The 26,792-nt window shown below is 38.3% G+C and overlaps 1 protein-coding gene and 1 pseudogene across 1 annotated transcript in view; one reads left to right on the top strand and one right to left on the bottom strand.

The window, feature by feature from the left end:
• The window catches only part of ERICH3 (glutamate rich 3), a 101,131-nt gene that overhangs the window by 37,418 nt on the left and 36,921 nt on the right, over window positions 1-26,792 (bottom strand). The window contains 3 exon segments of the mRNA XM_049618865.1: window positions 2,103-2,289; window positions 9,934-10,114; window positions 23,219-23,437. Coding sequence (XP_049474822.1) covers window positions 2,103-2,289; window positions 9,934-10,114; window positions 23,219-23,437 — 587 coding nt within the window.
• Window positions 21,205-21,908, top strand: LOC125912507 (60S ribosomal protein L26-like; annotated as a pseudogene).

The raw sequence follows: 26,792 nt of genomic DNA, 5'->3' as shown, positions 1-26,792 counted from the left end.
CTATCACATATAACATATTACGATATCTCCCACCTTAAAAACTAAGAAGCCCCCTTTGGCCCTTACATCTTCCTTCCTGGCTGTCACCCAATTGACATCTTTTATAGCAAAATTCTTTAAAAAGAGTAATCTGTATTCTCTGGCTTTACCTCTACTCCAATTATTTGTTAAACCCACTCCAATCAAGTTTGCATTACTCTTACTTCACTACAATAATTTGTGTCAAGGTCACCAATGACCACCACATTACCAAATCATACTCAATCCTCAGACTTCATTTTACTTCACATATACACACATTTGACCTAGTTGATTATGCTGTTCTCTGTTCATTTCCAGGACACCATGTTCTCGGCGTTCTCTTTGTAATCCCTTGCCTTCCTTCTTAGGCCTTTTTCCAGTTCCTCTTTATCTCCTTCATCTTTAAACTGGAGTGACCTGGACACCAGACATCTCCATCTGCATTCAATTCTTAAACAGTCCCATCCCATCTTATGAGTTTAAATGCCATCTACATGCAAACCATTCTCAAATTTATATCTCCAGCCTGGACCTCTCACCGGACCCCAGATTCACATATTCAAACACTTAATTAACATCTCTGCTTGCATACTCATAGATGTCTTACATTTAATGTGCCCCAAATCAATATCCCTTCATTTCACTCCCAAACCTGCTTCTTTCACAGTCTTCTCCATCTTAGTACATGTTAACTGGACATTTTTGCAGTTGTTCAGAACAAAAGCTTTTCAATCACCTTTAACTCTGCTTTTTATCTCATGCCTTGCATCCAATCCATCGATAAATCCTGTGGACTCTACTTTCAAAATATATCTAGAACCCAATCACTTCTAACTCTACCATTCTCTCTCCTCTGGATTAAATTAGTTTCCACTCTTCCCTTGCCCCCACCCCCTTGTTTATTTTTCCCATAGGAGCTACAGTCAAATCAAGACAGGTCATTGCTCAAAACCTACCTTAGAAGCTCTGCATCTCGCTTAGAAAAAGTCAAAATCCTTGCAATCACTTTAGGATGTTCCATGTCTTGGCCCTACTGTCCCTCTAATCTCGCCTTCTATTATTGTCCTATCCCTTACTTTTGCTCTGGCTACGCTAGCTTAAGCACACCAAGCATGCTCCTGTCTCATGCTCTTTGTATATTCTTTTCGTCTACTTCCAAAACTTTTTAGAGGGACTATTTAGGGAAAAACTATTTAGAAAACTATTTTTCTGATTTCTGCTCAAAAGACATCAAAGAGGCCTTTCCTGATCATCCTAGATAAAATAGTACCACCTTCTGCCCCTTGTTCCCCTTAACTCCATATATCTCACTTCCCTGCTTTGTGTTCATCACTCTTAATGCCATCTGGCACCTATTAATTGGTTTACTTGCTATTTGCTTTCCCCCATTAGAATGGGCTCTATGAGAGCAGGAACTTTGGTTGGTTCACTCCTATTTTCTAGCTTGGCATATATTAATTCTCCATGAGTACATTCAGAAAAAAATTAAAGAAAGCCTGCACGTAAGTGTCCTAATTTCTAACAGAATGTCCAATATGAAAGCTGGTAAACAACAGTCAAAATTGACCTTTTATCATGCCTGAGATAAAAACCAGTCATTTCATTACGTCTGAGATTAAAACCAGGAGCATGAGAATGATAACCGGGCCACACCATAATGAAGCACACCTCTGGTATGACCTGTAATACCCAACCATACAAGACACATGCAGGACACATGCTCGGGAATTCCCCAAACCAGTTCCTAAGAAGACTGAGAATAAAATACCCTTTCTCCTTCACTTCAGAAACAGAATTTAAAGCAGTATGAGAAAGGGAGAGAGAGACAGACAGACAGACAGACTTTGAAAACACCACCAGCTTTTACCCCCATTATATAATGCATCTGGAAATCTAATTCATATCTTATAATTTCAAATACAACACACCGGTTATAGTAAGCAACCTTTAACTTAGACATTTTAGGCTCATCTAGACTGATATCTTTGTTAACAGACTGTGCTGAGAAATGCATCAGTAGAAGCATGAAAAGAAAAATGTAGCAAGACTTGCCCTCTACCAGAGGACATTTGTTTCCATACTTGTAGCAAGGAGATGATCTCTCCACGCACACAAACCCAAAGTAGCCTCGTTTGCCTCCAAGTCTGGAACCTTTCCGATGCTTATATTCACAGCAGGAGCTCAACCTGTTCACTTGCATCCCATTCAGGAAAAAGGTGAGACTGAAGGGGAAACCATGGTGCCTTTTGGAAATAAACTGAAAGGTCTCTGGAATTAAAAAAGTAAATACATCAGTGAAAGCAACTGACTTTGGACTAATATGTTCAAAATCACAGTTTTCCATTAGATAAGTACAATAGTACGCTCTAGATCACCTTTTTAACTTGAGGACAATTTTTAATCATAAGAACACCTTCTATTACTTTTATTTACAATAAATACTCCAAGGCATTATAAAAGTCTGATTTGTAATAAAATAATAACATTATATGAGCTCTTACTATGGCCGGGCATTCTGCCTGATGATCTTAGGTGTGTTATTTCTCAACAACCACATGAAATGAGAATGTTATTATCAGTAGTTATATGCAGAAATTAAAGTTTAGGAGGACTCAGTAATTTATCCAAGATCATACAGTAAGTAGGACAGTTAGTATTTGAGTCCAAATATCTCTCTTGAGTCCATCTTGCTATGTTAGCTACTGTTAAAGTATATGACAAAAGGTTACTGTGAGCTCAGTAATGCTTTTAAATAAATTTGTATTTTTAGCTGTGACTTGAAACAGCCTAATACGTATGGATGAGGGGGAGTTATTCCATCTCTAATTCATTCTCAATTCTGCCTGGATTGGTTTCTCCCACTTGCTCCCCCACCCACCCAAAAGTCCCACCAAGAAATTAAGAACCACCACTTGTAATTAGTAATTTTTAATCATTCCAAGTCTTTATAATGCTCTTTGAAAAGGTTTCACCTTAAAGAGCCCAAATTCTAGGTCCAAGAAAACCCTATTCTACAGAATGACTCAGAAATCTTCTTCTCATGACACTTCTAATGTTACTTCCTACAAAAGAAGGCTCCCTGGACTCTTCCACTTGCACTAATAATGGGGTTGATCATTTAATCTCTCTGCATGTACACCTTTCTTGTTATTGCAGTATTTCAATGTATAGTAAAAATTTGGCTGTACCACTGCTTCTCAAACTAGTGTGCATCAGAATACCCTGAAAGGCTTATTATAACGCAGATTGCTGGGCTTCCTGCCAGCGTTTCTGATTCAGTAGGGCCCAAGAATTTGCATTTCTATCAGGTTGCCAGGTGATGCTTGCGATTCTGGTCCAAGGACCATACCTTGAGAGCCCTGAAGTGGATGTCTGTGACCTGCATGCTTGTGAAATCCATGAGAGCTGGAACTCATCTTCCTCACCTTTGTTTCCCCAGATCCCAGGACAATGGCATAGGAGGCCCCCGATAAATAATTAATTCATTATTACTTTAACCTGTTTCTTTCACTGTCATCTAGAAATACTATGTTTGGACCACGTTCTGCCCCTAAAAAAAAGTCTAAATCAGATGCAACTTGTATAAAGAACAGAATTATTGAAAAAGTAATTCCATTATTTACACCTTAGTATTTGTGATGCAAAATTAAACACACTAGGGAGGAGAAAATTGAAAAGTTATTGTCTAGGGAAACTAAAATACAACAGATTTAAAAATCTACTTGTCTTTTGGTGCCTGAGTGGCTCAGTAGGTTAAGCATCTGACTCTTGAGTTTGGCTCAGGTCACGATCTCCTGGTTTCCTGGGCCCCAGCATTGGGCTCTGTGCTGACAGTGCAGAGCCTGCGTGGGATTTGGGATCCTCTCTCCCTCTCTCTCTGCCCCTCCCCCGCTGCTCCTCTCTCTTTCTCTCTCTCGAAATAAATAAACCGTTTTTTAAAAAAGTTCATAAAAATCCACTCTTCTAAATGACATATGGGCTCCTACGTATTGACTAGAAAGCTAGTTTGGCTGCTTTCTTTACCGAAATTTGAATGGGACATTCATGTAACAATGATCTATTCTGCTGCAGCATCACACACTGTAACTACCTAAGTTCCCAGCCTGGGAAGAGGGTATAGGCAATGAAATGCTGAGAACGGGCACAGGAGATGAACTGCTAGACATGACTGCCTTTCCATTTTGTACTCATTTGGCTAGAGAGCACATCCACCTATTATTCCATTTCTTTCATTTTTTTTTCCAAACTTACTGAACAAGAATTGACACCATCTGCTTTTCTTTCCTTGTTATCTATTTTTTAATTTTATATTTTAGTTTTTTTAGTGTTTATTTTTGAAAGAGAGAGAGAGAGAGAGAGAGAGACAGAATGCAAGTGGGGGAGGGGCAGAGAAGGAGACACAGAATCTGAAACAGGCTCCAGGCTCTGAGCTGTCAGCACAGAGTCCAATGTGGGGCTCGAACCCACGAACCGTGAGATCATGACTTGAGCCAAAGTCGTACACTTAATTGACTAAGCCACCAAGGTGCCCCTAATTTTACATTTTAAAATTTATTGATGCTTGGCAACCCTGACTTAATGGTTTCTGTGTGAAATGATGGAATGCATATAAAACAGAAGTCAGAAGATTTGGGTCCATGTCCTAGTTCTTCCCTTACAAGTTGAGTGTCCATTGGTAAGTCATTTAATTTTGCTGCATTTCAGAATTCTCATCTATAAAATGAGGATGGCCGGGGGTGGGGGTGAAGGAGTGGGGTGGAGGGAGTGACCCAGTCTGCAGAGTAGTCTTAATTAAGGATTATATAATGTCTAATGTTAGAAGGCATTCCAGACTATTTGTAAAACGTGGTTATTCATTGTGGACTGGCAGTGGTTCGCACTGTTTTAGGCACTAAAGAGAAACTAAAATACCAAAAAAATATCAAATATGGTCTTCTCCCTCAAGAAGTTATAATTTAGCAGGAGAGATGAAAATAATAGACCAGCTTTCTGGAGTGAGGTCACCAAATCCTCTCCCCTTAAAATTTTGTCTCTAAAAATGGGCCAAAGACTTAAAACAAACTGAGCAGCAGTTATTCATCAAAAATGACTGAATGTTATGTAAGAACAGAGGGAGTCTGAGGCATTCTTGCCTGGGGCTGTTCCCCCCCCCACCCAGCCACCATTTCATCACCTCGTTCTAATATGGTAGGGCAGGCCAGAAATAACCAGCAGCTTCACTGTCAGTGGGGGCTGGCTTCATTGGGAGCAGAAAACAAAAACTCCTTGGCCAGTAGCATTACCAGTAATAAGTAGCAATCTTGGAGGCAAGCTAACGTGGAAGGTCAGGGATTCTGCTAGCTGAGACTGTATTTTTAATTAGGGCAAGCAGCAGGCCAGTGGACTAGTCAGAAATTTAACAGGGAGATGCGGGCCATAAGGCAATTATAGACACATTCAATAAGCTCTCAACACATCCCCAGCTAACGGGAAGTGGCATGGATTGGAGTAGACCCAACCTATTCACACATCCCTGACCTGCTCAGAGCTTCCATCTGTGAACAAAGAAAACACAAGAAAGCCTGGTGGAAAATAAAAGTTAAAGCAGACTTGGAAACTGCCTGAACTTTGTACTCCTGAACCCGTTACAGCGGGTTGAATATTGCCCTCTAAAAATCCATGACTGGGGTGTGTGCAACTCAGTCGGTTGAACGTCCAACTCTTGGTTTCAGCTCAGGTCATGATCTCAGGATTCGTAGGAATGAGCCCCATGTCATGGCTTGGGATTCTTTCTCCTTTCCCTCTGCCCCTCCCCTGATCATTCTCTCTCTCTCTCTCTCTCTCTCTCTCTCTCTCAAAATAAATAAGTAAACATTTTTAAAAAATAAAAATAAAAATCCATGACCATGCAGAACCTCAGAATGTAACCTTATTTGGGTATGGTTTCTTATTTCTTTGGATAAGTAGTGAAGGGTAAAGATGAAACTATGTTGGATTTGTTCTATCAAACAAATCCAATGACGGACGTCCCTAGAAGAAGAGGACCCAACACTGACAGAGACACGGAGAAGAATGACATGTGAGGACAGATACAGAAATGGAATTGCCAGGAGATGGAAGAGTCAAGGGAAGATTCTCCCCTAGAGCTGCTAGATAGAGTATGGCCCTGCTAATACCTGATTTTAGACTTCTGCCCTCCAGAACTGTGAGAGAGTTAAATTTCTGCTGTCTTAAGCCACTAGTTTTGAGGATTTGTTACATTAGCCCCAGGAAACTAATTCACCTACAAAGAGATCCACCAGCAGAAGTTGGAGGCTGTAGTGGTTCAAAGTGTTTGAACACAACTTCTGACAAATCACTAGATGATCAATACACTATGAAAACACAGGGATAACCCTAAGAGACCAGCTGAAAAATAAAAATAGATAAAATCTGAGCAGAGACATCACACTGGCTGTCTACCAAGGAAAGGGGGCATGGATTTCACAGATTTGTTTCAGAGAAGTTACTAAAGAACAACAAAAACAGCAAGAACAATAACCTTCAAGTGGGAAAAGTCAGAATCTAGAATCCACAGCTGCTATATGACCAAAACTATTCTGTTTTCAACAACAACAAAAATCAAAGAACATGTATGTAAAAAACAGAAAAGTGTGACCCTCACTCAGGAAAAAAGAGGCCATCAAATCCACCTCTAGGAATCTACTCAAGAGACATGACCAGATGTCTGCACAAAAACTTGTATTTGTAGGGGCACCTGGGTGGCTCAGTCGGTTAAGTGGCTGAAGGGTGTGAGTTTGTTTGGGATTCTCTCTCCCTCTCTCTCTCTGCCCCTCCCCTGCGTGCACGCTCTCTCTCTCAAAATAAATAAATAAACAAACATAAAATAGACTTAAACAAACAAAAACCGAATTAGAAATAGTACGAATGTCCATGTAGTGGAATGCATTCAGTGGTACAAGAGAACAATTATTGATAAATGGTATGAATTAGACGACTCTCAGAAACATCATGCTAAGTGAAAAAGCAAGACACAGATACTGCCTATTGTGTGACTTCATTTATATGAAATGTTCAGAAAAGGCATATTTGTAGAGATCGGAAGCAGATCAGTGGCTGCCTGAGGCTGGCTACAAAGAGTGAGGATTCTTTGCCAATGGGCACAAAGGAACTTTCTGAAGTGATAGAGATATTCTGAAACTGGTTTGTGATCATAGCTGCACGACCCTATAAAAATGTTTAAAACTCAATGAATTGTACACTCAATAGATGAATTTTATGGAATATAAGTTACACCTCAGTAAAAACTAAAAACTCAATATATATAACAAGCAAAAGAAAAATAAAAACACAGTTACTCTAAGTCACAGTGTAATGAAATGTTCGGTTTTCGGTGGAGACTAAGAGCCAGAGCCATGGAGGGAGGGATAAAACGGTAGAAGTCAGCTGAGAAAGCCTCACAGCCTCAATCTGATTCTTAAAAGATGGGTACGATTTGAATTTAAAATCCTATTTTGAATTTAAAATCCTTTGTCCTATTTCAGACAAAGGAAATAGCACCAGAAGAGACAAGCTAACAGCATGGGGGTGGGGACACGGCAGCGCCACCGGTTTGTGAGGCAGTAATGAGGAATGCACAAATCAGTACAGCAGGTTATGAAAATATGGGAAAATGGGGCAGAAAAGGAAGGGATTATAAGGGGCCCAGAAAAAAAAAAAGTTATTTTGCTCTTTGATTCCACATGAACCCAGGAGGCCAAGGTTTTCCTTGTTTGAAAGGATGAACATGGTAAATAAAAATGCCTGTGAAGAACCAGACTCTTTACAAGCAGCAGAAAGAGTCCGTGACTTCATAGGTGTACCTAACAATCAATATGAGGCTTGATATCTACACTCAAACTGTAAGACATCAATGAATTACTGTGGGAATAAAAGATGCACTTGCCACACTCCTAAATAATTAATTTTATTGTTATTTCTCATCCCAAAGCAAGACAAATTAACGAATGCCACATTTTTAATTAGTTTACTGCTCCAAGCAGAACGTTAAACGCCTTTTTTTTTTTTTTTAAACAGAACTCTTCTAAAAACCTATTCACATTTCACTGAATCATGCACAGCTTTGATTTGTAAAAACGGGCAGATTCTTTTCAGTCCAGCTAAATTGCTAAGATTGCTGAACCGCAAGTCAACTCTGAGCCAACCAACTTTTCAATTTTGAACAATTACTTTCCTGGCAATCAAAGGGCAAGCTGAGACAAAATTATTGTGTGGACAGGATTCAATTATTTAAGCTCCCATTCCATCCTATTATTCAAGTCCATCAAGTGACACAACAAAAGTCAGTCCCAGGATCGATATGTATGCAAAACAACACTTAGCCAAGTCACACTCTCCCTTACTGGTTTTGCACCGTTCCTACAGAGTATGTATCATCTCCCAGAGAAGCATTCAGCTCCCCACTTCTTGTTTTTGTTTCATTTGTATGTACCATGTTTTCCAGTGGGCAGAAAGGCATGTAGGCATCGTCTGAAATAAAGCGTGATCCAAGACCCAGGAAAAGTTTCATTGCATTTGTTCCAATTGTAGACTATAGCTAATTTCAGCTGTTCTTCTAAATTAATAGTTGAAAGTCACACTTTCAAAAAATAAGTCTATCTATGCCACTATCATTAGGGGTTTCATGCCACTCATATTATGAAAACGTAGGAAACCCTTTGCACTGATCGCTAACTGAGCAAGGATCCTGCACCAATTCAGAGGCCCAGTATCTGCTCTTGACCATGCCCCAAACTGTACATGGGACCATACGAAGCCACTATATCTCTGGTCTCCTCATTTTCCTCACCTACAAAGTGGAAGGAATGGACTTTCAAATGCTATGACAGAATGACAAAGTAAATTACATTCCAGCAAAGTAGAGAAAATGAGGAAAAATCATTTCTAGAATATACTGAGGATTATTTTTTATAAGTTTTACAAATTTTTATAAAGTAAAAGTTAAAACTAACATTCAAGTGTTTACTCTTTTTTTTTATGTTGGAAAGTTTTATATATGTAATCTTTAAATCTGTTTAGTTTCTTTTTAAGTACCTGAAATTTTTAAAATTAATAGTCATTATTTTTGAGTGATGAGGGAAATCAGAGAAGCCAAAAGTAATAATTCCATGCTTGCCCCCAATTCCTAAGACTCCCTAAACCTATATCAAGATTGCCCAAGTGTAAATATTTCTTTCAGTTAGTAAAAATACAATAACTTTCTAAACAGAGTTTCTTAAACAAGGAAATAACAAATATAATCCTATATTATATCCTGTCCTTTTAACTGCTACTCCAAAGAACTAAATATTGATGAAAACCATTTCAGTACAATATGAGAAACCCTGTATTGAATATAAAAATTATCTTATGGTAAGAAACATGGATTTATGGTCAAATGAAAGCAGAAATGTACTAAAATCCATCTAGCCAAATTCTGCACCAAGTTATTTAGGTGTGATTCACCCTGAAGTTTATTGGATTTGTGATTTTATCTCAACATTTTTCTAAAGAACAAATTGCCAATCTGGTATTTTTCCCTTAGAATAATGTGTGATATAATTCATTATGGCAAGCCAAATAGTTAACTTGTAATTTGGGGGACAGTTTATTCGTGCAACATTTTAATGATCATATATCTCTATCCCAAAATTAATCTGTTAGTGGGTTAAATCACTCCAAATTCTTTCTTCCACAATCTTCAAGAGTAATTGCTGCTTCGGTTTCAATCACGGAGCAGTAAATCTAGATTTACTTTTAGGCAGCTGGTTTATAAGTCCCTGGATATGCATAATTTCATAGAGTGATTGAAGTCATTTTGATATTATATCAACGATAGCTTATCTATAGCATCAACCTCAAGCAACTTAAAAAAAATTCACATTTCATGTGTACCTTTTTCAAGTAGTTTGCCTTTGTAAACACAAAGGTTTTCCCCACCACAGTGTTGTTGATAAACTTTTATTTCATCCCGGAAGTCTGGGTGATCATGAGATAGGTGCACGTTTTTCCCCAAATAGATCATTGTAATAGCTGCATTACTATGCAGTGGTGTTCTGTGAACCTTTCTTGAATCCTAGAGTAAACAAAAGAAGGGGACTTATTAATTAATTACCTTCTAATCAGAGGGTAATGGTACTGTAATACGAGGAGTAGAGAAGGCTCGTTTTATGTACCTAGCAACAAAACCTTTATAAAATGTCAACCTTCGCAGTGCACAAAAAGTCAAGCCCATTACAAAACAAATCGCTCTAATAATTACATGCATTTTGGGTTTATATTTTTCATGTAAATGCCAGGGGTCTGGACAACGTTTGTCACTTTTTATTTTAGTTGTGTATGTGTTTTACATACAATGAAAATACCAGAGATGCCAAGATGAAACTGCGCTTGGTTCTTTTAGCTGATTCTTGAATCAAAATTCAAATCAAAACAATTAAATACCGGTGGCATAGTTTTGTTCTAACTTGAATTGATTTTGTGATTTAGCAACTGTCTTTGCAATTGAGTGCTTCATCTTTATACTTGAGCACTGACAATATATCCTTCCGTGATCTTCTATGTGAGAGGGGGCCGGCACATGTCCGATTCCTTCTACGGTTGCTCTGGGGATTAGAGACATGTGCTATATGCCTAGGACTCTCCGGTTTTACAGGAGACATTCAGTTCAATGAAAAACCAACATTATTAGTATTATTTTTAATATCAAACAGTACACCCAATCAAAAAAGGCTGTTCTATGGTGTTCACAAATTTAGAACATAAACAATAAATTGATATGCCAGAGATGGAAAGAAATGTCCTTTTTCTTGCCTCCTGGTTTGTATTCGATTTTCACAATAATGAATGAGCAAAGAGTTTAATCTCTAAGAGGAATATGAGGAAAGAGAAGCAGAAAAAGGAAGAGGAGAAGACAGAGAAATAGTCATGTAAGAATACTGTCAGATCAAGAATTATACAGAGGCCAGGCAATAATTTTAATCTACTTCACTTTTCTAAAAATCAGTTTTCAGCTAAATGGAAAATGTGAAGAGACCAACTTTCACTGAACTCAAAGCAATTATTTAAGTTTGATTTCACTGAATTACGAATGCCTTGGAAACATGCATTTTTTTAAAAATAACAAAGCTACAACAAAAATTTCTGAAGGAACTCCTAAAATATTTCCATCTCCAAATCCATCCTCTTCCACTTCAGAGGATTCTTTTTTCCTCATTCAATTCCATTTCTCTGAAGCAAAAACCAGAGGAAGTACATCTGATTAAATGAAATTCTGCAAATGAGTCTGAAAAGTATAAATGGGAAGGAATCCCAAGATTTAAAATTTAAGCAAATGGTGTTGCCTATGGCAGACAGAGCTCCCAAATAGAGAGGTAATCACCAGAAATATTTCAGGAACATCAGTAGCCATGAAGGTAAATCAGCAACCTGGATAATTCTTTGCAGATTAGAAACATCTCTCTGAGTCACAGTGGAAAGCAAAGGGGTGATGGCAGGCCTGACTCCAAGTTGCAAAAGCATGCCACGTTTGCTCTGGCCCCGGGTAGCTGTGGAGCTGTGACATGCACTTGTGCGGCCCAGTGCACAATCACCCGCCTACAGCAAATCCAATTCCAAGCTCCCACTAGAACATTTAATGATATGACGATTAAATAAGAGCATCTCCTTTTTGTCAAGCAATACTTTCTAACGTGGCACAGATTCAGAAGTAGCCCTGTGAGCTTCTGGGAGATAAGCTCTATATAAATGCAAGGTAATAGTGAGATTATGGTGGAGGAAAGGCCTGCCTCATATGTACAAAATGAGAAAGTGGAAGTTGAAATGTTTAAAAATAAAATAAAGGAAATGACAGCTCTTCACCTTTTTCATTTATTCTTACTCATTTTTTTTTCCTGCCAAAATGTGTTCCTGATAACATCTCTTTTCTCCTGGGTCTAGTTACTTCATTCTTTTAAAAAATATTCCCCAATTATTGCCACCAAGTAACCTTTTTTGGATTTTAACAGGAGGCCCGAGTGACAGCTCGTGATTAAATACGTGCAGTAGGAAATGAATAATTGTTTCCTTCAGTTGACTCAATTGCCTCTATACTTACCATCTTCCAAGGTTATAAGGACCCAGGCTGATGAAACTTTAACAAGGTTTCACGGCCCTTTCTGCTGTCCTCAAGCAAGTATCAAAACCTTCCATGAACATTCAGTTCCATTTCAGGAACCAGAGCAGGGCCTCATGCCCTTGCACAACTAAGGGTTATCTTTCTTACTTCCTGTACCACTTGCTTATGACTTTCCTTCTCATTTCTTTCCAGATACCTCAGGCAAGTATAATCTGAGCTGACAAAGAAACAGCATGCTCGTTGAGTGGTTAACTAGTCAGCCATCACATATGTATAATATTTAGCATTCAATTAATATACTCAATTTTCAGGGGCACCTGGGTGGCTCAGTCGGTTAAGCGTCTGACTCTTGATTTCAGCTCAGGTCATGATCTCATGGTTCCAGACATACAGCCCCACATCGGGCTCTGTGCTGACAGTGTGGAGCCTGCTTGGGATTCTGTCCCCCTCTCTCTCTGCCCTTCCCTGTCCCTCTCTCTCTCAAAAATGAATAAATTTAGTATATATATATATACTAAATGCTCACTGGGCCCTCTTTTATCTCTGCTTAGGCCTGAGTGAGAGGTGGACGTAAGAGACTCTAAGGGGATCAAAGGGCCTGTTCTTGCTGATAGCATTGGGCAGTCACTCCTCTTCATCCACTTAGCCAAGCCCTGATGAACTCCAAGCACCATAGAGTCTTTTTCCAGGCCACTGGGATAAATCTGTAGTTAGTAAAGCGGCCACAGAATTTATCATCCAAACTGGGAGACACAGTGAAAGAGGTATCACTAATAATTATACTAGAAAAAAACAAACACAAATTTGAACTGTTCCAAGAAAACAGATGTTACTCTATTCGCTGGTCTCCCTATTTCTAGCCTGATGTGTCTCAAAACCTCCTTCCTCTGTGGTATCACAGTGATCTATTGTCACTAAATAGATTACGTGACTCTTTTGCTTGAAGTCCTCCAAAGATTCTCAATATCCATGGGATAAGGTCCAACATTTCTCAAATAACAAAAAAATGTCTTATATTCTTAACTTCTACTATCTCTCAACTATTTGCAATTTCTTTTGATACCTTTAAAGGCCCAGCAGCTGCACCAATTGTAGTGGTCCGAACACTACCAAATACTTTTAATCTCCAGACCTATATAAGTCTGTAAGTCACATGACAGTGAAACCATTCCCCTGTATCCCTCTCACTGTCAGTAGATAAGGACAGTATCTTACTGAACTTTATGCCCCCAGCGTCTTGCCAGTGCTAACACCTAGCAAGGGCCTAATAAACATTGATCTGACTGGACACAGCCATGGAACAGTTAGGGATTCCACATTCTTTCCTTTGCTGAGACAAAAGCTACAGTGCCAGTATGATGACACTGCCCTAAGTCAGAAGCTCTGCATTTATAGGAACTCGATAGGTACCACATCATGAAAACGGATTCACAGGGGCCTGTTAGACAACACCTTTGGTAACTAAGCCGTGACAAAGATGGATTCAAAGCGTGGATAAGGAGTAGCAGGCAGTCCCCACGTTGACTCTGATTCAGGTCTTAGGGAGAGAAAATTCCCAAGTGAGCCAGAGTTAAGAGTGTGCCATTGTTCGATGTTCGTATCCTAAGGATTCAAGAAGCAGCTGGTTGTAAGGGAAACCTCTTCTCACAGTATTCATTTGGTTCCTCTCTTTCTCTTTCCTTTCATGCTGGTGTTTCCTTGTTCTCTCCTCCTCCCTCCTTTGCTTTCGTTATGCTTCCTCTTTTCCCTCTCCTCTTGCCCATTTTTCTTCCCACTATATCGCATGCCTGGGGCTTATTCCTGACATGCCCCCCAATGCCTCAACCCTTCTGGAGGTATCAGAGCTCCAGATTTTGAGGAGGTGGGGTTGACACATGAGCCTTCCCTTCCTCATCTCTTTCAACAGAACACATTCAGTAAGTCTGCTCAGAGGTAGAAAAGATCTGGCTGCGTTTTGCTTTTGGTGAGAAAGTCTGGAAAGCTTACAAGGTCTGCCAGTTGGACTGGCTTTTGCACCTTTTTAAAAGTCTTTTTTAGTAATGCAGTTACCAAACTTCGATGTTAATTTTAAGCGAAAACATTCTTTAAAGGAAAGTGCCTGAAATAAATCAAGCCTATATGAAATTTGTTGAATTATCCTATATTAAAATCATGCTGATGCTTTCCTTTTTCATTCTCAAATCTGAGTCCACTGGTGAGGAAAACCAAGAATAAAAAATACCAAGATAATATGTTGACTAGAATGGAAATTTAAAAAAAAAGTTAAAGTAAGTCAAACAAAGGAAATATGCAATCTCTCTCACAAAGCTAACATTTGTTAGACTTTATTTGTTGTTGAAGAAAAGGGATCTATGTCTGAAAGGCATAATTTATTTCTATAATATTTCCATAAGCTAAATAGTACAATTCAGAGTTTAATTTTTTGTATGGATAATAAGGTAATACCTCTTTATGAACACAATACTAATAAACACTTGATTAAGTGTAAGTGAAATCAAATGCCTGCCCTCAACAAGCTTCATAATCTGGGAGTAGAAGTGGCAATTAACAAAAGTACATGAATATTGATACTAAGCAGAATATATAAGGGACATAAGAAGTAACAGAATCATTTTTTTTTAATTTTAGAGAGAAACAGAGAAAGAGAGAGTGCACGAGTGAGGGAGAGGGGCACAGAGAGAGAGAATGAGAATCCCAAGCAGGGTTCATGCTCAGTGTAGAGTCCAACTCGGGGCTCAATCAAATGACCCTGGGATCATGACCCGAGCTGAAATCAAGAGGGAGATGCTCAACTGACTGAGCCAGCCAGGTGCCCCACAAAATCCTTTTGAAGAGAGGAAGAGATGGGATCCTATTAGGATGTATAGCAATCACTACAGAACATAAGGCCTCTCACAGGGGCTGGGAGAGGTGACAAAGAAGATACAACCTCCTTCTTATATCTCAGGCACTCACAGGCAATTCATAGAAAAAGAACATCTCTGCATTGAAGAAGCACCTGACCAATTGTGATTAATATCTTCAAGGATTTGAAAGAAAAAAGACTTGTAGATAAATTCCATATAATATGGATTTGAGGATTACAAATGTAGGCTCTTAACTGTAAGTATAGTGAGTGTATACACTTAGTCTGCCACTAACTAGTTATGTGATGATGGCCAGATTATTTAACCTTTCTTGCCTCAGTTTCCTCATCTTTAATATGGATAAATTATCTCATCTCTTTCTTGAGTTTATTGTGTGTATTAAATGAGAAAATGTATGTAAAACACGGAGCAAAACTCCTGGAACATGCTTAGGGTCCGTCAAATGGAAGATAGAATCATTGCTGCCATCATTGAATATAAACATAAACATTTTATTTTATTAAAAGCTAACAAAGGTAATTAAATAAGAAAAAAGTTATATAGATGATTTAAAAGGGAGTAAGCATCAGGCAGAAAGTAATAACAGAAAAAAGCACAGATCAGAGGTGGGGAAGTGGTGGGCCAACCAGCTGAGGGTCCAGGGAGTAGCTCAGTTTAGCTTGGATGGGAGTGGAAAGCTGGAAAGGAGTCAAAATATGAGAGTCCTTGAATGCCAGTGTATAAGCATATGTTTTTATTCTGATGTTTTGACATCTGGAGCCTTACTGACTCTGGGGAAACTACCCCTCCCAAGACATTCCTAGAGAGGGTAAATGACTTCCCTGGGAGCATGCTTTTCATGTACAAACTAACCAACCCAGAGCTCACATCCACCCTCCCCCCACCTCTGTGACCTGGCTCTTAAAGTCTGGGCCAATATTCCCCCGCCCTTAGAACCTCCTTCTCTAGGACCAGAAAACTCAGGACAGCTTCCACACTCTGGAGCCTGTCGAAATTCTTCATACTGTTCAATCCTAAGCCTGCTCACCCCATCTTTCCTGTTCCTTCTCTCAGAAACCACAACAAAGGCTCTTGCCCATGTTTCCCTCCCACTTCCCAATCTCCTGACCAACCCTGGTGCGGCCTTGTGTAGTCCTGCATGACTTATGTGATGGTTAGTTTTATCTGTCAGCTTACCTGGGCCACAATGCCCAGATATGTGGTCAAACCTTATTCTGGATAGAACCCTGACTATCGTACATGGCATGCCCCTTCCTTTTGGGAACTGTTAAGTGCAAAGTGTCCTTTCAATGACAAACATCTCCTGATCTATAAGTCTCAACATACCTGAATAATCATAAAACCTACATTTTAAAGCAATGAAGCAGAAAACATACCTGCTTTCATTAGGAAAGAAGCTGGTGAAGGTTTTAATCAGGGGAGGAGTATGTTGGGAGCTATTCTATCAAGTTTTATTCAATTGCATCATGTAGATTCTGTCAGTACTGAGATGGACCCAGCTTGCTCTTGCTTCGCCTTCCTGCCTTTTACCCTCTGCTCCCTGAGTCCATCTGCTCGCTTCCTACTCTTCTTTCAAAGCCCATTTCAAATGTCATCTTCTCTCCGAAATGCTCTTCAATCTCCTCAAAGCGAGTATTTCCTTCATTGTGCTTTATTTATACCACTATGACTATACTCACCACAATGTGTCATGGTTAATGGTAGATATTTCTGTCTCCCTTGCTATACTGCAATCCTTCTGAGAATAAGGATTTGGCTTCACTCATCTTGGTAACCTCAGCACCTAGCACAGTGCTTGTCACAATCAATAAGAGCTAACTTGAGCTATTTGTTGACTTAAAGGCATAATGGAAGTATGTAGATGACTGCAACAGCCCTGTGAAGAGTTAGGTAGCCAGTCCCTGACCCGGGGATGTGGCACTGAGAAGGGAAAGGGATTATCAGACACATGAGCCACCGTCCAGGTGCTAGAGATGTACAGCCTGGGACAGCAGCCACTTACCACATTTGGCTGTTGGGCATTTGAAAGGCAGCTCATTTGAATGAGATGCACCATAAATATAAAATGCTTACTGAATTTCAAAGACATGGTATGAAAAACATTGTACAGTGCTCATTAAAACTCATACTGATTACATGTTCAAATGATAATATGTTGAATACACTTGATTAAGTACAATATGTTAATAAAATTAATTTCACATGTTTCTTTTTACCCTTTTTGGTATAGTTATGAGACATTGAAATTGCATATGTGGCTTGCATTATATTTCTATTGGATATTTCTGATCTGGAGGACTTAGCAATTAACTGATGTGTGATCAGACAGAAGAAGGAATCCTAGATTTTGAGCCCAAATTACTGGAAAAAAGGTCATGCTTTATGAGATACGTTAACTGAATGGATGGAGAAGCTGGCTAAACCATGTCAAATTTAAGGGGAAGCAGAATCTACCAGTCAGGCACCAGTAATTGCACAGGACTCATGGGGACTGTAGGAGGTAGGGAGGGGACCTTGACCAGATACAGAGAAAGCCCAGACTAGTTCATGCCTGGAGAAGCTCTTTGTCCTTTATTTCATAAAACATATAAAAAAATAAAAACAAACCTTGTTTGTTTGTTTTTTTAGATTAGTAACTATAATGATTAAGTAGCTTCTTATTTAAAAGCTTATGTTTTCACATTTATATACACCATTTATGGAACCATTCACATTTTAATAGAGGTGACCAGCAGTATTGTGTGAGAACATAAAAATCTGCAGATGTGTGAGGTAAACCTCAGGGCAAAATCTAACTAGTCTGTAAAAGCGGTATAACTAGTCTCACAGATTCTGTAAAAGCAGTGTAACTAGTCTCAGATTCTGTAAAAACAGTGTAACTAGTCTCAGAGATTCTGTAAAAACAGTGTAACTAGTCTCACAGATTCAGTAAAAACAGTATAACTAGTCTCACAGAGTCTGTAAAAGCAGTGTAACTAGTCTCACAGATTCTGTAAAAGCAGTATAACTAGTCTCACAGATTCTGTAAAAACAGTGTAACTAGTCTCACAGATTCTGTAAAAGCAGTATAAAAGCTCTGCTGGTCCTAGAACAAAAGGAAACAAAGCAACAGGGAACAGTAGCAACTTGCCAGGCTGTAAGATCTACCACACCTTGTCATTTAGCTCCATGGATCATCCCCTAGAGACACAGATCACAGAAGGCAGAGACTGTGCTCTACAGAAGAACAGGCCTTATTTCTTTGCTTTTTCTGACATGTTTTTTTTTTTTCCTTTTAAGATGATTTGGAGGATGCTTTGGGGGTGGTAGGCATAAAATGAGTAAATTTAATGTACAAACTACTCATGAGAGCCACCTCTCCTTAAATAAATCTTTTCTAGATTTCTATAAAGTAAATCAAATTACTGAAGGAAAAGTGCAAGACTTTCCCCACTGTGACAATTTTATTCTATACCTGAGGACCCAGGAGCTAGTGACAAATCCAAGAAACATCTAGGAAGTTCCTGAAGTCATGTGACAAGATGACTACATCTGGAATACAAAAACAAGAGTCAAGGTCTAAGCCTGTAGTGATGGCTAATAAGTATGAAGAAGAGTCACAAAGGAGGCAAGATGAGAGGTAAAAGGAGATGGCAAAGAAAGATGAAGGTAGAGTGTCATGGAAGGCAAAGGAGGAAAGTTTCAAGGAAGAGGCAATAGGCAATAATAGCATAAAATGCTACTATCAAAGAAAAATCATGGTAAGTAGAAAATACAAATGAAGAAGGCAGAAGTAAGTCTAAGTATACTACTAAATCAAATAAATGTGATTGACCTAAACTCACTTATTAAAGGAACAGATATTTTCAGATTGAAATAAACACAAAGCATCCACATGCTACATAAATACATTTAAAACCTAAAGCTTAAATTCAAAGATATTAAAAGGCTGAAAGTAAAATGAATATATATACACACACACACACATATATATATATAATATTAAATACTATATATTAAATACTAATTTAAAGAAAATAAGTACTGAGACAACAGAGATCTTAAGGCTAAAAGTAATGTGATAAAGAGGAACATTTTTTAATCATAAAGAATCACTTCACCAGTAAAATAGAATAATCCTAAATCCGAGAGCATATGACCAGGGATTCTCAACATTACAAAGCAGAATTTGACATAATTATAAGGAGAAACTGACAGGTCTACAATTACAGAGAATGAATTATCTCTAGAAGTTAGGAACTGAGAGAGCAGATAAACATGAATGCTAAGCATGTGAAAACAGGAAAGACATAATTAACATTTCTTATCTACTGGACATTTATAGAACTCTATTCCCAATATTAAGAGATTCACTTTACAAAAACTGAATATATATTAGTCCACAAGGAAGTCTCCACAAATACCAAAGAATCAAAATCATAGAGTAAGACATGTTTTATTGATTTTTTAAAAAGTTTATTTATTTATTTTGAGAGAGAAAGGGGGCATGAGCAGGGGAGGGGCAGAGAGAGAGGGAGAGAGAGAATCCCAAGCAGGCTCCATGCTATTAGCATGGAGCCTGACCCTGGGATCCATCACGCAACCATGATATTAAGACCTAAGCCAAGATCAAGTGCCAGATACTTAACTGAGCCACCCAGGCACCCCAGAGAACAAGATGATTTTTAAAAGTAACATTGAGTGGCGGGACCTGGATGGTTCAGCCATTTAAGCTTCTGACTCTTGATGGTTGTGAGATTGAACCCCACATTGGGCTCTGCACTGGGCGTGGAGCCTGCTTAAGATTCTCTCTCCCCCTTTCTCTCTCTGCCCCTCCCCTGTGTGCTCTCTCTCTCTCTCTCAAAAAAAAAAAAAAAAAAAAAAAGGTAACATTCAGTGAACCAAAAGTGAGTTCTTAGAATTAAAATAAGGCACCAAAAGAAAAAACTCAGTAGAATGTGTGGAAGATAAAATTGTGGAAATCTCTTGTCAAGTAGAACAAAAAAAAGAATGAGAAAATAGAAGAGAAAAGCTAAGAATATTAGAGTTTCAGTCTAGTAGCTCCAGCATTCCCCAAACAGAGATTCCAAATAGAGAGAATAGAAGTTTGGAAACAAAACAAAAGACCAAGTCAGGCTAAAACCCTGTAACTCAAAAGACAGACATGCTAAGGTCTATGGAAGCCAGGACGCCCTCTGACACCATGGTGTTGCTAACCCCAGTGCAGAATGCCCAGCAGAGGCTGGCTTACATGCTTATCTGCACTTCACTTGTCATGGCCACAGGGTGGAAAAGTTCCTGCTCTCCCCTCCGTGCCCAGTACAGAAGCCCAGCCCATCCAGTGGCTGACCCACACTAGGACTTGCCTAGATGCCCTGACCCTGGTGAGCCCCATCTCCCTGGGAAACTCTCATGACCTGGCTTCTCTGACTTATCCAGAAGAGGCTCTTAAAACTATCAAGGAACCAAACTTGGACTCTGACCCAAAGACTCCATTCAGCTTCTTTCTCCTTTCTCCTATAAACATTGTTCTTTCATTACAATGGTAGATTTGAGCTTATTTCTGAAGTTTCATGCATCTAAATCAGAGAACTCTGAAGAGAAACAGGACTCAGTTAAGAAAGAAGTCAGTATGATGGTTACTCTGGGAAGCAGTAGGGGATGTGATGGGGCAGGAAACGGGGGCTCATAATATGACAGCAGTGTTCTACTTGGTTAAGAAATAATGATGTGTACATGGGTGCTTGCTTGATTACTGTTATTTAACTTGCACATATAGATTTAATATGTTCTTATGGTTTATGAGATATTTAAACCCTTTTTTAAAAAAATTAAAATATGAATGGGTCGAGCTTATCCCTGTAATATATTTTAACATCAGAAGATCAAATGCTGCCAGCATGGGAATATCATGAGAAACTCACTGTTCTCATTAAATAGAGGCCACAGACTTCAAGAGCACATGTTTGCTGGCTTAGTGCAGGGGGACCAATGCCAGCATGTACAGTTCAGAGGTAAGTTAGTAGACATGGTGGGTTTTATTATTGGCCCAAATATTCACTGCCCCACTCCGTGGGAGGAAGATACTTCTTCTTCCACCGCTGTCAGGCTTTGGTAATGGAATTCAAACAGAAGTTTCCCTGCTGAGTGGAATCTTAAAAACTTTCCATGGTTCTGTCGTCCATGAAGGCAACATACCCCAGACATACCCCAGACAGGGACTGTTTCTCCAGTCTGGGTCTCAGAATTGCAGCTGATCAACAACAGACGATTATGCGAACAAGAAATAAACTCCGTTCTTCCCTTCTGCAGCCAGCCACCGCTGAAGAGCCAGCAGCCAAAATGAAGCCTCAACTCCTTGTGACTTCCGACCCAAGCAAGAACCATAAAAGGCATCCCAAAGCACCTTCCCACATTCACAGAAAGATTAGGTCTTCCCCTCTTTCCCAAGAGCTGAGACAAAAGTACAACGTTTGATCCATGCCCCTCCAAAAGGATGCTGAAGTATAGGTTGTGCAAGGACACTACAAAGGTCAGCAGACTGGCAAAGGAGTCCAGGTTTACAGGAAGAAATGGGACATGTGCACTGAGCAGGCACAGCGAAAGAAGGTGGGCCTTCACCCTGGAAAGGTGGTTATCACTAGACTAAAACTGGACAAAGACCACAAAGAGATCCTTGAATGTAAAGGCAAGTCTCGCCAAGTAGGAAAGGAAAAGGGCAAATATAAGGAAGAAACCATTGAGAAGATACAGGAATAAAGTAATCTGATATACTACTTTAAATAAAAACTGTTAGGGGTGCCTGGGTGGCTCAGTCGGTTAAGCGTCCGACTTCGGCTCAGGTCATGATCTCACGGTTCGTGGGTTCGAGCCCTGCATCTGTCTCTGTGTTGACAGCCTGGAGCCTGCTTCGAATTCTGTGTCTCCCTCTCTCTCAGTTCCTCCCCTGCTCATGCTCTGTCTCTCTCTCTCTCCTTCAAAATAAATGAAAACATTTAAAAATTAATTAATTAAAAACTGTTAAAATGAAAAAAGAGAGAGAGAGAGAGAAATCAACCTTTGTTGTTGTAAGCTGAGCTGCCTGGGGTTGTTTGTTAGACTAAACCGACAGCCAACTACTCTTCAGGGGACTTTGTTGGAGGAGAGAAGACGAATCTCAGGCTACGCACATGAAGAGAAGATCCAGTTCCTCTGTGGAAGCCTGGGTACGCTGAGAGACAGAGATGTGTGTTACAGGGAGGATGAAAATCCAAATTAGAGAGGAGAATGACAGGCAGTGGAAAAAGGTAAAATTGAGGACCCATGGGACAGTGGACCTCTGACATAAGGAATACAAAGTTCTTCAGAAGCCATAACAAAGGAAGAATAATGGTGAAAATGGAAAAGAGAAAATTTGGGCAAGTGCAAGGAAGACAGCTCCAATATTTTGAGGTTATTGATGCAGAGAGCTGTGGGATTCAGATATGGAATGAGGTCAAAAAAGAATGCTGGAATGAGGCTGGTTTAGAAGAGTCAGTACGCAATCGGCGTGCAAGTCGGAACTTCACTCCCTGATTCTCAATCAGTGAAAGGTAGACCTACCTATCTGCTAATAATCACAGAAGTTACACATAATTTTCATTAGTTGTGTATTTACATGATAAAAATTAAGAGATCTTTTGCCTTTGTCCTATAAAGTGTCCCCGTACAGTCTAACTGGTCTTAGGGCTATTTTTTTAATCAGTATTTTGAGAAAATGAGTACAACAAGCTCTACTATTTTCAAAGAACACTGAAAGAAAAGATTATACAATATTTTCCAAAAAATCACTAAAAGGAAGCTCTAATAGGTACTTGATGTGGGATTTTATGTTTTTTGGTATACTTAAGTCTCTAAATTTTCACAAATTACATGTTAAAATACTTCTGATAACACGTGATTGAATGGGCAAATTGAAGGAAATAAATAATTTGGAAATGGGCATAGTACAAACTAAATTTGACCTCAAGATTTACTGGATTTTTTAATTAATTGTGCTAAATTACTGAACTGAACTACTCAAGTATCTGATTTCAGATTCATTCAAGCTTACAATTACATTTATAAAATTATTATATTTATTTTTGTAAGGCACTTGCACTTGATTTCCCTAGATTCATTTTTACTATACATCCAGAAATTTAAAAGCATAATGTAATCTGTGCTAAATTAATAAAAGAAAACTTGATTCCATATTCACCCTGGTAAAGAGAGGCTCTAAGCCATTGGGAGCAGTGGTTGGACGAAATCTTCTCCTTCTCCATGATTCAAGTCTATTTTCCCTTGTGATTTTTCCTTTGTGGGGAGGAGGTGAAGGAGGAATAGGCATCATGTAATTGTTAATGTTTGGAAGTTGATAGCGATTCACTTCCTGTGAATTGTCCATGGAGTTCTTGAACTTCATCACTGCTTTCTTGCCCTGCAATCACATTTCATGACATAACAACCAGTAAAACAGAAGTAGTGACCAACATAGCCCCAAATTTTAAGACTATGGTTTACATTGCATGTAAACACAACTGACATCAATAGGCAAACTCAAAACACTTCATGTTTTTATCGAAAAGTGGCTTTTTGTAATATCCACAGCAAGTTAAATTTTCAAAAATTTTTAACCTTAAGTCTATTTTTAAGCCAAATACACAGTTATGGCATTTTCAAAGTACTTTGGGATTTTTCTTCAACAATCCATTAAATCTATGAGGACCCAGCACAATTAAACAATTTAAAGTCAGGAAGTTTGGAGTATTGTACTTTGAAGCAGGGTTAGATAGTCCACTTAACAGTGGAGTGTTATTATTACTTTTTTCACACTGATTTTCACCCATCCTGGTGTTATTACATTCCTTGATAATATAATATCTAGGAACTAAATGCAGACTCTGACCCAAAGACTAGAAATTTTTCTCCTAGAAATTCAACTTGTAGGAATAAATCCTACTAAGATACTGCACAATACATTGATATAAATGTGTATAAGGGTACACACACACACATGCACACCAAATTTAGTTGAACCATCAAGTCCAACAATAGAATATTTAATTACAATTTTTTGTGGTTTTTGTAATAGATTCTCACCAGGCTTCAAAAAGAACAGTATGAATCTATTCATCCTGACATAAAAAGGTCCATGCAATGTGATCACACATTTCTTTTAAATAATTTGTATGTGGATTTTGATAAAAATCAAGGATGACAGGAAGACTTTGAACTAAGGGTTGCCTTTGGGGATTTGGATTATTGGAGCATATCATTTTCCACCTTATATTATTTCCACCTTGTATTATTTGCAAAAAATGTATCAATCAAAAATTAAAGAGCACCAAAGGTATAATCAATAATTATATCACATTTTTCAAGTATATTTGAGTATTTGAATTTTCATAAATTGGTCATTTTTGTGTATCTGAGGTAGTTTCCCACACTTTAAGGCATGTTTAATCACTTTTATCCATTTTATACCCATTTATTTGGTATGGTGTTTTCAGTCAATTTATTCTTTGAGATGCTTTAATATAATGAAAAGTTATTGTTAATAAAGGGGAGTCATTCTCCAAACATTTCTCATTGCTAAATAAGTAAAGGAGGATAAATAAAGGCACATATGGTTCATATTTTGATTGAAAGCAACATTTATGTGAACATAAAGGGATTTAAATAGGCACCAAGGAATTCAGAATTGTTAAATAGTTGATATGTAGGTGCCATTTATGTTCTCATTTTTCTTTTTTCACATTTTCTGATTTTTCTGTGATGGGGTGCATTGATATTGTAATACAAATATAAATTAAGTGAAAATAATAAGAACAATAAAATAAGAACAATGAATCCAAACTTTGAGGCTTTGGGTTTGTTTTTTTCTAAGTAGTTATCAGTCAATAGTATGCCTTATTTGGAAATGGATTAGTGAATTTTTTAAAAAATTAATATGCCATTCCTTACCTTGCTTTTTTAGCCCAAAGTGTCTTGGACATCTTTCCATGCTGGTACAGATAAGTTTACCTTATTATTTTGTTTAACATACTTTAATAAACTATAATATTTTTATACAACATCCTATTACATTGTTAGGTGTCTTCAATTGTTCACTATTGCAAATATTATAATATTAAATATTCTTGAATCTATTTCTTTCCACATATGTGTATATTCCTAAATTCCTATATATAAAAATGCTTGAGCATGTTCATTTAAAATATTGATATTCCCACATTGTCTTCACAAATAGTTGTACCAATTTCTACACCTATCAGTAGTGTATGAGAAACTCTCATTCTAAGGATAATCATTTTCAATCAAGTCACTATTTTTACTCAGTTGCCTCTTAACCACCCTGTTTTGACCAAATTGCTTTTGCCTGAATCAAAGATCCTCATTCCTGATGCTTAGAAACTTGCTTATGCCTATTTTCCCTTCAAAAGATTCTCCTCATATGCATAACTTTGGGAATGCTGGCATCTTTGTAAATAGTTTCTTCATTAAACTCTTTAAGAAAGCAATAAGAATTTAGTGGGTACTCATTACATACTCAGCAATCATACAGACTACTATTCTTGAGAAATTTCTAGTCTGATTTTATATTAAATCATCTTCATCATCAAGGCAATGGAAAAAATTACTCGTATTTCTGGCCAGTAGAGTTTGCCTATGTATATTACAGTAAAAACTCCAATAAGTTAGAGACTTTTGTCTGCCTTGATAATTGACATATCATCAATGCCTAGAGCAGTATCTAGTCCATAGTAAGTACCTGATATTTACTAAATGAAAAGTGTAAGTTTACCTAATTTAAATTAACATGGAATTGATCTCAACCTTGTCAGCCTAAGTAAGCTACCACTAAGTGGCTATCTCTTGCTCATACCCCAAAATTTGAAAACAGGAAAATATAAGGCCCTATGCAGATTTAATAAATCTACCCAGTGTCTCAGAGCAGAGCTGGAAAATCACCTGAAAGAAAAAAAAAATCCCTCCCTAACCAGCAGAACTTGAATATTACTTGACTGATAGTATTTATATATCTAACAGGAAAATGTGTCTACCAAAGTATAGGAGCTTAGGAAAAAATATAATCACGTTGGCAAATGTGGAAAGTATGAAGTATATCCCAGCACTATCTAGGGGAGAGAAAATCCCACCTATTGGACTTTAAATATTTCCAGTCCTAATGGCAAAATTATCCCAGGAAGATACACAGGATTTTAGCCAAAGACCTTTGAGTTTTCTGGTACCTTTGGCAAGCCCATTCCTAAGATGAGATAGGTACATCAAGCCATTTTAATCTGATTCCATCCCCCTACATACCATCATTCTGATTCCATGCTCACTAGGCAACCTTCTCATTGTGATCTGACTTCCCATGTGGGTCTATCTACAGAGGGATAATGACCTGCTTCTACAGCTTTGATTATTTGATGTCTGGTGAATTAATGGCACTTGATTATGATTTGGCTCCCTATTTTGGTTTACTAAAGGAGAAAAATGAACTTGTTCTGTATTATTTTAGTTAACCTGAGACAATCTCTCAGGATCTGACCGTTCCTGGACACTAGCTGAAACAGGAAACCTCTAGGCTTTCTAGCTGATCCTAGAAGGTCAGCTTAATTGACTTATGAATTCACAAGCTTCTGCCTAGCCCTAAGCACCATTCCCTATACAAAGTGCTACCACTCTTGGTTTAGTTTCTCCTGCTTTCTAGGAAACAACTATTAAATTAACTAAAGGTTTGGGAAAAGTGCTTCATAAGCTGAAAAGCATATTAAATGGATAAA

The sequence above is a fragment of the Panthera uncia genome (genome assembly GCF_023721935.1).
Source record: "Panthera uncia isolate 11264 chromosome C1 unlocalized genomic scaffold, Puncia_PCG_1.0 HiC_scaffold_4, whole genome shotgun sequence".
NCBI classification, from domain to species: Eukaryota; Metazoa; Chordata; class Mammalia; order Carnivora; family Felidae; genus Panthera; species Panthera uncia.
Note: the sequence above shows the minus strand (reverse complement) of the source record. Positions and strands in the feature narration are given on the sequence as shown.